At 40.0% G+C, this 12,293-nt stretch overlaps 1 protein-coding gene across 3 annotated transcripts in view; it reads left to right on the top strand.

Moving 5' to 3' along the window:
- Positions 1-12,293, top strand: part of BEND7 (BEN domain containing 7) — a 46,771-nt gene that overhangs the window by 10,719 nt on the left and 23,759 nt on the right. For 2 of the 3 annotated variants that reach the window (XM_053943872.1, XM_053943873.1), the window contains exons 3-5: positions 2,370-2,669; positions 8,366-8,488; positions 10,934-11,199. In XM_053943872.1, coding sequence (XP_053799847.1) covers positions 2,370-2,669; positions 8,366-8,488; positions 10,934-11,199 — 689 coding nt within the window. The remainder of the gene's footprint in view (positions 1-2,369; positions 2,670-8,365; positions 8,489-10,933; positions 11,200-12,293) is intronic. The other variant, XM_053943874.1, reaches the window with a different exon arrangement.

Genomic DNA, 12,293 nt, shown 5'->3' on the forward strand with positions numbered 1-12,293 from the left:
AAAACCCAAACCCCAACAAACAAGCTTACAAAGGATGAATCTCCCTGTAAGGATCTACCTAATCAAAAAGATAAGTTTATGTAGGGTGCAAGTTCAGGATTTATTGTGACATAAATGTAGTGGTCTTTTCTGTCTGGAGTTAAGTATGCTCATGTCACTGTATAGGAAGACATCTATATAAAGGAACAAGGGAACAGAATCAAGTCTGAATAAGCTCAATTAACATTAATATTTTATGTAATTGGGTAACGGAAATTTAATCTTTCTAACAACATGTCACCTGACCAGACATGTAGCACAGTCCCTGCACCCAGCAGGAGGAGGTGGGTGGGAAGCTGGTTTGATACTCACATACATTTTGCCATTGAATACAGATCCAAATTGCCAACTCAAAAATCCCAGGGTAATGTTAAATGGCACGACAGAAAGGGATTGCTCCAGGCTGTGGTGTGGTGGAACATTTGGAGCTGGGACAGGGGCAGGTACAGCCATGTACAGAAGAAAGGCAGTGTGCAGTGTACGGGTGTGAGTAGCTCAGTAATTGGAGTCCAGTGCTACTCTGCAGCCTTTCAAGGTTGGGAACTGCAAATAGTCAAGCCCTGGTTGGGTTGGGGCCAAAAAGTGTCATTTTAAAGGAATTGGTGCTGTTACTGTTAATGAAATCACACCTGCACACATAATCTGCAGGCAAACCAACAAAATAAATAAATACAGTGCAGAAATTCCTTGCAGAGGGTTTTTCTCACCACGTTAGCTGGAGTGGAAATGGTGCTGGAGTGTTGCTATACAGGGTTGGCAAATATTTTTCTAAGTTTGGACTCAAAGCTTCCTTGCAAGCTGCCCACTCTCCTCACTGGATCAGGGTGGGCTGGAGCCAGCTGGCACCAGCCCAGGGAACCAGTGCACCAGGTCAAGCAGGAGATGCTGGGATCCAGGAGAGGTTGGAGCACGCTGTTCAACTCCTCTCCCCTTCTGTTTATTCTCCTCCTAGAACAAAACCTCCCTCTTTTGGGTGTTCAGTACACCAGGCTTGCAGCAGTCCCGGCCATATTGAGCTAGGCCTGTGTTGGGGAGGGATTTTGCTGCTCTTTTAGCTGTCTGGTTTAGCTTCGACCTAAACATGCACCTAAGTTTAGGTAACTGAATGGTGCTATTGAGTTGATAAAATTGTTCACATGCCTGGAATTTAGCACACTTTCAAGTACCTTGTTGAACCAGAGACGGCACACCTTGCATCTTGGATTTTTGGAGAGTAGTTTTTTTTTTTTCCTCTAAAGTTTCCTTTGTACAGTTGCTTTGCCAAAAATAGGTTTATTTTGGGAAGCAGAAATATAACTTGAGTAGAGGATACCAGGCATTATTGTATTAAGTATTCTGTAAAGGAAGGTTGATTCATCAGTTTCTAGATCTTACTTACAACATTTGCTTAGGATATTTGATTTTTCTATTACCAGTAAGAAAACCAGAAGCTTCTTTCTTCAGAAATGGCAATGAACACTTCCTTATTACTCATTAAATGTAATGTATGCTTTAACAAGCAGAACAACTACTATCTGCCCAAAACACATCTATTCATTGTGCAATCAGCAGTTTCATACGTAAAATTAATACTTAAATGGTGCCAGGAGTATTAAGTATGTAACTTTTATTATTTAAATGCCCTGAATTTATTTGGAACGGTCGCATTTTTCTTGTATATACGTTCATTTTCTTTTTAGAATCTATATTTTTAAGGCATCCAGAAATTCAGCTATCTGCAGTTACACACATATTAGCTACTGTTTAATTTATTCCTGTATAATCCAGTATTACTAAATTCTGTGAAATAAGGAACTGATTCTGTTCATTAAAATCAGTAGATGCAGTGCAGTTCTGTATATGTGTGGTGCTTTCTGTGGGTGTTTTTTTTTGTTTTGTTTTTGTTTTTGTTTTTTTTTGGTAGGATCTGTCCTTCAGCATACAGCAAACTGATACATAAAGGGTCTGATCCTTTGGGTTTTACTCAGGGAAAAAAATCCACTGATGTCAATGCCTGAATAGGATCAGTCTCTTAAAAGGACAGTTTATTTGAAACTGCTGCAGCTATTATTATTTCCTTCTGGCAAAAGATAATCTTACTCATCAAAGCCTTAGAAACAACATCAAGAAAGCCAAGTTCAGCAGGTCTTTCAGGCACGAGAGCTGTCAGCCATGGCTGTATGAAGGCATAGCCCGGTACATCCCAACAACCACTCAACCATCCCTTTTCTTTCTTGTTGTTATTTATTTATTTATTTGCTCCAACCCTTATTGGCATCTAAAACCACTAATTGCTACCCATTACTGTTTTTGCTAATTTACAGTGATAACTGTGGCTCTGTTTTCATTAGGAGATGAAAGCCGGGAAATTAAAAAACAAATTACAGGGATGAGAAGATTACTGAATGACAGCACTGGAAGAATCTATCAACGAGTTGGCAAAGAAGGAGAAAAACTGAAGGAGGAGCCCCAAGATTTAGACTTAGCCTGGGCCCAGCGCCTGAATCCCCCTGCGGAGTCCCAGGCGAGCCTTCATCCGTCACAGAGCGGTGCATGGAATGAGTTATCACCCCAAGCCAGCCATTTTTCAGGGCAATATGGAACTCGATCCAAAACATTCCAAAATCAGGCTCGAACTGTGGCATCCAATGGTATGACCTGTTAGACACTGAGAATGGTGCCTTTTTTCCCCCTCTCCTTGTTCTCTACTAAATATCTACCTTTACTGTGATGATATATTGTAGCACTGCACTGAAAGCAGTTATAGTTCAGAGTCTACAAAATGAGCACATAGTTATCACTTCAAAAAGGTGTGAAAGTGGGCACTATACATTCTGCTACTATCTGTCTTAGCTTTTAAAATGGTGATAGGATAGAATTACTCGATGCCTTTACAAGCATAATTTCTATACAGTACTTACTGAAACAGCTTTTGTCATTGTTATTAAAGTCCTGGCTAATTAAATGTCAACCTCTACCACTCCTCTTTGCTGTGAGTAATGTAGCACTGTTGTGACACCACTTGTGGAGCAGGATTCTGCCTTTCATAAGGGGATGGCATTAGCCTTGTAACAGGCTACTGAACTGCAGGTACAAAATTCCATCACAGCCTTAGGCTTTTATTCCAATGAGACTATTGGAGAAAAGAGATGATGGAGTCTACCTATGAACAGCATGTACTAGAGTGTGGCCAATCCAGTACTGGCAGAGAATTCTGCCCTGAAGTAGATGGCAGTGTGCCTTTAAAATGCCTTTTTCTAATTAAGTCCCAGAGAGAGGAAGTTTTGCTGCCAGATTAAAAAACTTTGCTGTCAAAACCCACCATAACAATCTTCTAAATATGTAAGGACCCAAAATTCATCACACATCTCCTTCTTTGTCCTTAGAGGCCCTGGGCACTGGCAGGGACAGTTCTCTGCATGCACAGAAGTGCCCAAGCCTGCATAGATTAGGTGCCTTGTTCCCAAATCCAGAAAGTAGGTGGAGCAGCACCTCTATCCCTTCAGGGGACTGATTCAGCATGTGAGCTAAAACGTGTTGACAGGATTTGGCCCTGTATGCAAGAAAATGTCAGCTTTGATTTTTTGTATGTGGAGGAAGGATTCAGTGAACTTATGATCACTTACAGGTTTGAAGTGGTCTTTGGGACATGGAAGGGTCAGGTTGTGCAGCCTCCTGGGCTGGACAGGAGAAATGTCCAGGCTCCCAGCACTCGGGGGAGCACCCCAGGAGGCACCTCCCTTTGCAGCTGTCCTGCTGCTGAAAGGAATGCAATCTTTTGGGTTATTACATAAAGGAGGGTGTGGGCCCTCTCCTCTGGCCGCCTTTGAAAAGACAATCTGCATAGCAGTTTGGTTTGAGGTGTCTGCCTCTGATGGGATGTTGTGGTCCTTACTGCTGCTTGGCCTCCAAAGCCTGCTCTCTAGGGAAGAAAAGCTTTTGACACATTTCTGAGCAGCAAGTAAGCCCTGAAACTGCTCCTCACCCAGTACACAGCTATTCTGGGCACTTTAACAGCCTGATTCCCCCCCATCCCCTGCATTGGGAGCCTGAGCATCAAACTCAGTATTTTAGATGTTATTCAGAGGATGGAGAAAGTTCTTGGAAGCTGGGTGTAGAAATGCTGAACAGTACTTCAAGGGAGATATTACTCCTTGGTTCTTACCACGGTGTTTAAGTTACCAGAACAAAACTGCCAGACATAATGTGGGCTGTCAGGCTTAGGTCATCACTGGGGAGATGTTCAGGCATCTGTAGTAGGTGATCTGAGTCCAGAAAGAGTATCTATCCACTGTGGATAGATACTCTATGAAAAATGAAGATTTATGTTGTAGGCTATCTGAATTGCTCAAAGTTGAATCAAGTCCATCTCAGTGGTGCACTTATCTACTCACAGGGTAAGGTGGTTCAAGGAGAGGCTGGAATAAATGTGTAATAGGTGCTGGTATAGAAAACATTAATGAGAAAGCTGTTGACAATGATGACTGGAGAGAGTACCTAGAACAGAAGATAGACAGAGTAAGAGAAATAAAGTAGGTATTTTAAAAGGCCTTCAAAGGATACTCCTTGGGCAGTACAAGAGCTTGGCTGAAGTTACACCCGAGATGGACAACAGGTCACGAGTTTTTCACACTTTTATAAGTTTTGGTCCATTTGCATATTGGGGTTAATTGTCCAATCACAGCTTCAGGTAATGAAGTCACATTCTCCTAGTTTTGCTCCCCCCAGTTTGCTTTTGTTCATATTTTTTGGGGCCTGGAGCTGCGGGGACTGGAAAATGATTGTTTTGTCTTCCTAAACTGTGAAGAGAACTTTCTAGCACTCTATATGTTATATCCTAATGCAGTACAGAATCTGAAAAATGTGACAGCTAAAACTTAAGGCATCAACAAAAATGAAAGAGGAACAGGGCAAGCCTAGACATTGCTGCAAAAGAGGGAAGAGTAGGAATATACTTGAAAACCAAAGGTATTTATTCCAAACCAGACTTAAGGTGGTGGTTCCACAAGTCAGGGTGTTAGGTAGACATCTGTGACCCACTGTTTTTAGTGGAAGCTACCTGGGACTACAAACAGCAAGCACCATGTCTGACCTATTACAGACAGTAAACTCACACTTGAGTTTCATTTCTTGTGTTCTGTACCAAATCCAGCAGTGATGCAGCAGCTGAATTGCATTTGGGTTGTATCAAGATAATTTTCACTGGGTAGTTCTTGCATGCTTTTGCAGTATAAACTGCAATGTTAGATACAGTGAGTGAATTCCCTCTCAGCAGATCCAGCTGGAAGAAAACACTGTCCTAGGCGACGTACTGCTCGCACGGGGGAAGCAGCTCATGTACTTGTGTCATCTCCTTCTCTCAGTCACATAGGCAGGTATCAAATTTGCCTGCTGGCTAGCTTCCAAAAGAGAGGGAGATGGCTCTTTAAAGACTCCTTCATAAGAATAAAAAGTCTGATATCCTTTTAAAATTAAAAATTGATTTATAACAATTGAAAAGGGTTGCTTTTGTCCTCTAAAAATGATAAAGATAGTGCTTAGAACAATGACTGAAAACACTCTACTAGATATTTCTTACAACACAATAACTGATCAGCGGAGGGAGGATAGAAAGAAAATAAAAAACCCTCATGAATATGTAAGGACTCAGTAGAACCCTGCTTTGATTTAAAATATTGGTGGTCTCTTTTCCCATTCCCAGTACCTATAGTAGATTTACATGGGTAATTTCTATCAACGCTAATGGGGATTATAAAGTAAATCCCCTATGCCTCAATGGGAAAATAGACCCTGTGGTTTTCCATCAGGAGCCTGTGTGCCTGTGTGTTTTCATTGGAAACATGTTACATTGCAACAGGAAAGATGCCCAGGTATTTACTGATGCAATTTGTTCAAGTTTTCACGTGCAAGTCACCATGATGTAGAGCCTTTGTTAAGAAGGAAACAAAAGCCACCAACCCTGTTTCCCCCCAGAGTCTTTCAGATATCATTTCCGAAGGAAACGCTTCCAGAAGCCCTCTAGAATAATGAATTCTGATCAAGAGAAAGGACAGGCTTCGTCCCAAGGATCTTTTAGTCTAAAACAACTGAGAAAGGACTGAGGGAAGGATGGTCTTCCTTTGTAGTAGTCTGTTAATAAAACTTTTCTAATTTCTGGGGCTCCCATTTCTGGGGTACCTCCTTGTCTTACTGAAAGGTACAAGTTATGCTGGTGCTATTAAATTATAAGTCATCTTGAAATTCATCTACTTAAAAGTCTACTTAAAACAGGTAGGTGAAGGGTATTGGTGGAGCCAAGTTGAGGGATTCTGATTAATCTGCTGCAAAGCCAAAGATAACATTCTTTTTTTCCCCTCTGTACCTGTAACAATGGGCTAAACACTTTTTGGACCATTGAAAAGGTAAAATCCCATCCATGCCCCAAGGAACTTCCAATGAATAGATTGTGTACAAAGGAAGGGTGAGATCAAACTAGGCAGAGTCCTGCTGAGTCAGAAACCTTTTGGTTTCATTTTGAGATTCTCAGCCTGTTTTCCAAATAACTTTTTATTATAAAAATCGTTTTATTTGCAGCTGAAACCTTTGAGAGATGAAGCCAGTGGTGCTTTTGCATTTGCTAGATTTTCAGGGATTTTTTTAACTATTCAATTTCTCTTAATACAGTTTTAACAGATTTTATCCATGTATGATATTTTAAAATACCAAAATTTGTAATTGCAGTAGTGTGGAGTATCTAAATATCTGAGGAAAAGAGGAGCGTGACACCCAGAAGATGTCAGCTGTCTCTAAGTGATGCATTTGTTTAGCTTTACAAGTAGCTCACCTTTGGAGTGTGACCATGAGTTTGCTCAAGTCTGATAGATGTTGCTTCATGTCTGAAGGGCTGAATGGAAGGAGGCAGACAACAAGTGCCTGGTGGTGGCCAGATTTTCAGGTATTTCAAATGAGGATTAAAGTCAGGGGATCTGTGTGGGTCTGCCATCAGGGATCTCTGATGAAAGAACACAACTCAAACCTAAAAAGGTATTAATAACCTGGCTTGGCTTCAGAGGAAAGCAGAAGTAATAATGAAAAATGTGAAGATTTATAAGTGGAGATTAAATGAATTGCTTATGTTCACTTTAGCTAGGTAATTATTAAAGGGCACCTGGTAAGTGTCAGGCTATGGAAGAAAAAGGGAAATAGACTGGCTGAAGTCCACATGTGACACTAAGTGAGGTTATTTTGTTAGGTGCATTTGTACCTATCTTCATGAAATGGTCATCCCTCCTCCTGCGGTCTTGAGCAGTAAAATAGCCATCAATTTAAATGACTGTGAGGACATTTGGAAAGGAAGGGAGGTGCATCCCATCTAGCCTCAGCTTCAACCAGATACTGTTAGGTGTTTTGTTGGATTTTGAAATTTTTATTTGCAGCATTAAAACTAGGGATACAGCTGTCTTAAGCTAAAGTGCAGGATACGATTATCCTGCAAAGTTTGAAATCCCTCAGTTGTTACAGCCTGTTCTAATTCAGAACAAAAAATGCAAAATTTCTGGAAAGTAAAGCAGTAATAAAAGCACTACTGAGGGCTAGAACTAGAACTGTGTAAGTTCAGTTAAACACTAATAAGAATTACTAGGGAAAAGGAATCTCTTGAACTACTATATTAATTTGCAAAGGGAAACTCTGGAAAGCCCATCTTGTAGGTCACAGTGGTGGGAAAACATCATAGAAAACAATCCTACCCTAGCAAACAGAAGAGGAGATTTGAAAGCTTTCATTGCTGGTGGTTCTCTTCTGTCCTGTTGTTGTTTTGTTTTGTTTTTTTTTTTTCTCCAAGTAGGATATTTTATTTTCATTCTCTCTTCACATGGTAAAGAATCACCTGTAACATTCAAGCAGTTTAAAAATTCCTAGGCCCTCATTTTATGTACAGTACAAACCTTTATTGCACAGACTGTCTTCATTCTTTGTAAAACTGTTCCAGGAGATGGGCTTTTTTGTGTGTGTGTGATAAAATAAGTATATTTGTAATGAGGTTTGGTGCTTTTGTTATTCAAGATGAACCAGCCTGACAATAGAAAGCCCTGCTGTGAGGAGTGCATTATATTCACACTCTGAGCAGTCTTCTTCAGCCCATGTAACTTTGCATCCCAACTGAACATAATTGCTCATATTAGTAATTGAGTAAAATCCAGTGGTCCCTTCCTCTTAAAAAGAATCATGTTGAAAAATACTTCTTTTCATGCTTTTGATCTGATTTTACAATCTGATACATTGATCATAGTTTCAAACACCTGCCAAATGTTGTCTGGGTGATTTTGTGTGGCTTACATCTCACCCATTTAATTCCACTCTCTTTCAGGAGAAATTCCAATGGTGAATTCATCAGTTGGACCAAACTGCTGTACATGCAATTGCCAGTCAACCCTGCAGGCGATTCTTCAAGAGCTCAAGACCATGCGAAAATTGATGCAGCTGCAAGCAGGTACAGTGACCAGTCCCATTTGTGCATACCTGTGGCAAGCATTGAGTTGAGGATGGCCCAGCTTGTTGCAGGGCTGTTGGATGAGATGGTCTTTGGAGACCCTTCCAAACCCAAACAGTTCTATGATTCTGTGATCTTCCTGTTAGGGAATGGTCTAGGAGATTAAAGTCTGTGTGGGCACTCAGGAAATCCTGGATTGTTTCCTGCTCTCCTGACATATTGGTCAAAGTCAAATTCTCACTGGTTTCTTGGAAATGCAGCTTCTACTTTTCAGATCCTTACCTGAGACATGGGATTTTATCTTGTAGCCTTTTAAGGCTAAATTGAAAATAAAATTAATGTGATCATATACGTAATGAGAGCTGAGTGGGCAGGTCAGTATGCCCACTTTGTTTTCACAGTGTATTGATTCAGGGGTGCCAAATGCTACTTCACCTGTGTTTTGCTTAAAAGTTCACTAATCTTAGGAGTTAAGAAAAATAAAATTTGAAGGTAGCTGAAAGTTACCAAATAGTTCTTCATTCAAACCTTTTTTAGCTCTGTGGTAGTCTCAGCTGAGCTAGCTGCTGCATGTCATGGCCTCCACCCTTCCTCTGGCTGTGAAGTACCAGCTTTCAGTGTGTCTACCAGCAATAATTTGTTCACTGGGGAAAATTACTGAGTCTAGTTTTCGCCTAGGTTGGGAGCTGAAACAGAACAGTGCAGAGCCAGAGCAGTAGTTGAGCCAGCAAGATAATGAGAACGTGGTAGGTAGAGTTAAGTCATCATAGGCTGATGTGAAGCTGCAGGCTCTGTGCTACCTAAAAATTAGTGTTAATACTAATGAGGAGATAGAGATGTTGGAGATTTTGTCAGTTGACCTGCCCATCCAGCATGAGTGATGGGGACTGGAGCCATGGAGGCTTCTCTTGTGGAGAGACTGGATAAGACCTCTGTAAGAAAAGGGAGTGTAGAGTAATTAACTGAAATATGGGTGGAGTGAAGGGCTGACTAAACTCCTTGTCTCCACGGTGTATAATGTTTGAGTGAGTGATGGGAACGATCAGACAGGTTTTGTAATATCAGTTGACACACATAAAAATGCTTTTCTAGAAGTCATCAGTTTACAAAGAAGAACACAAAAGCCCAATTTTACAATTTTTGCTGGTATGTGGCATTTTTTTATGCAGTCACATGAATTTCATTGAAATCACAGGCGTGATTGAAAAATGGCTTGTGAGTGAGAGTTAAAAAACTGGGGTCTATGCCAAAAGAGCTCCTCAGTGGCAGAACATTTCTTATTTATTATGTATCTACAGAGTATGTACCTTTGTTAATTCGTGAATCTTGATTCACTTGGAATACTTCATATTTTATGAAATTATGGGTTTGCAGAGAAAAAAAATAATTTGGCATTTTTGTTGCTAAAAGGAAAAAAAAAACTAAAATTGAAACCTGTAAGTGAAAGTGTAATAACTTATTTTAGTATTCAAACACCCTACTGTCTTAATTATAAATTACACATCACAGTCTTGTAAATCCTTGCCAGAAATGAAATATTCCAGAAATATTTTAATAAACAATTGTCTGAGGTTTGTTTTCTTCCTGAAGCTTTGTAGATGAGGACTTTTTGTAGCTTGCTCATATCTTGAATATCTTGAATGAGTTTGATCTGCATGTAGAGCACTTCTGGCTTTTTCTTTGTTTGTTTTGACCTTGATCTTAGTGATTTATCCACACACATAATGGTACCTTGATAGCATTCTTTTGGAGGGCTTGTTCGTATTCGTACAGGTTCAGGATTGGTGCCTTAATTTATAAAAATTATTGCAAATACTGGAAAATGCAAAATATTGATAAATGTAAAATATGGTTTCTTATATTTCTTAGGTAATACATGTCAGCTTTTGTGTATGAGCAAAACAAACTGATGGAACTTTGGTTTACTTTTTTTCCCTCAGAAATTAAACTATTGATAAGTATTCTCACTCATTCTTGACATAATGGTACTTGAAATGTTCTTGCTGAGCTAATTAACTTGGAGACCACAGTCATAAAAATAACTGTAACTGCATTAGCCCTTGTATTATCTTACTTTATCAGGAAGAGATCCTCAAAGAGTGAAATTCTCAGTCATTCAGAGGGCACACAAATTAATCATCACTTAAGTGCTTCGTGTCACCAGCCATCCAGTGGTCACTAGGAAAAAGAACTGTGTATTCCTGATTTCCTTAAAATACTGTTCATCAGTATGGCTTGAAAAGCCTCACCGCAGAGCTCACTGTCATTATCCCTATTGTACAGATTGGAAAATTATGCAAAAGTGATAAAACTTACTTGTTTCCAATGCACCAGCAGCCCTTATCTGGAAAATAAGTTCAGTGAGTCAGTAGTTTAATGGTGCATCTGTGTGGATATTCATGGGCTTTTGTCTGTAAAATTAATGCATTAATTTCTTTAATTCAGTTGGGACTCAAAACAGACAGCAGCCTCCTGTTCCTCTGATTTGTGCACAGAAGTCAACAATATCAAGAAAGAGAAATAAAAAGAGAAAACTGCCCCTCAAAGTTATTGAAGCAGTTTCCACGAATAAGAAACCCAGCTCTCCAGAGAATGAGAAGAGGCTGACAGTAAACTCGGAACAATCGAGTCTGCAAGCAATTGAACCCCCCCTGAAGCCAGAGACCCCTGTTTCAGGGTTTGGAATTATCCTTGAATCAGCTTCATCAGACGTAAGTTAGAATTTTAATGTACAGGATTGCAAGATTTTGAAATACTGACTCGTTCAGGAGAATCAGTACTCAAGTCACATTGATGCATCTTCCCACTTTCTGTTAGAATGAACAAGCAAATCTTGGGTAGGAGTGAATGGAGATGTTAGAGTTAGATGTGTGGAGTGCTCATTATGGGGTTTTGGGTCTTTTTTTTCAACTTTCACAGGCATGAAGTTTTCCCTTGAGTTCAAGGCTCCTGTTTTTTGAGCTTTCAATGGAAACTTGTTCTTCATCTCTCCCAATGCTAAGAGCCATGGTTGAGATAAGGAGCCATGAAAAGTGTAAGGTGTGTAAAGCATTCACAGCCCCATCATTGCTGATGAGCCCATGTAGTTCACATATGGGTCTTTATCCTGCCAAGGAGTATTTATGTGCTTCCCTGCTTTTCTGGTCCCACTGACTTTGGGGGAACTCCTCATCTCTAGAAAAATTCTTTGCTGAATTGGGTCATTTGGCCTTGATTGCTCTGTGTGCTGTAGTAGGGCCTCAGTCAACTCAGTTAGTGTGACTAAAAAGACCAAAATTTGCCACTCTAAGAATATGCACTTTTCCCATAGAAAATTACAGTAAGCATGTTTTCTTGATTCATGTACACACTGATAGAAACTCCATGTATCTGGTGGATGATTGGCTTTGTTTAATGACCAAACTGATGTCATCCGAACCAGTTCGCTGACGAGTAAACTGTTCATTAATTCCTCTAATATATTTTTAATTCTGAGCAGGCTCTTTCCAATTTCCTAAGTACTGTGAGTTAGAAATACATAATTAAATTCCGTATCAATAAGCGTAAATGAAAACAATGCAGCAGATAATATTCTATCCTTCTGGAAGAGGGAGCTAATAATAAAAAAGAGCAGTCAGGATAATTCAGTTACAGAGATGCAAGCCACACCACTAATTAGGTTGCACTCTCATGCCACTGAGTCAGTGTAGTGATACAGAGTAACTAGTTTGATGCTTTTTTCAGGGAGTTTCCTTTTGTAGTATGGAGCTTAATAATGTTTGAGGTAAAGGTTTGGGGAGGACTGGTAATTTATCTCCAGTATGCA

The sequence above is a fragment of the Vidua chalybeata genome, chromosome 5, assembly GCF_026979565.1.
Source record: "Vidua chalybeata isolate OUT-0048 chromosome 5, bVidCha1 merged haplotype, whole genome shotgun sequence".
NCBI lineage: Eukaryota > Metazoa > Chordata > Aves > Passeriformes > Viduidae > Vidua > Vidua chalybeata.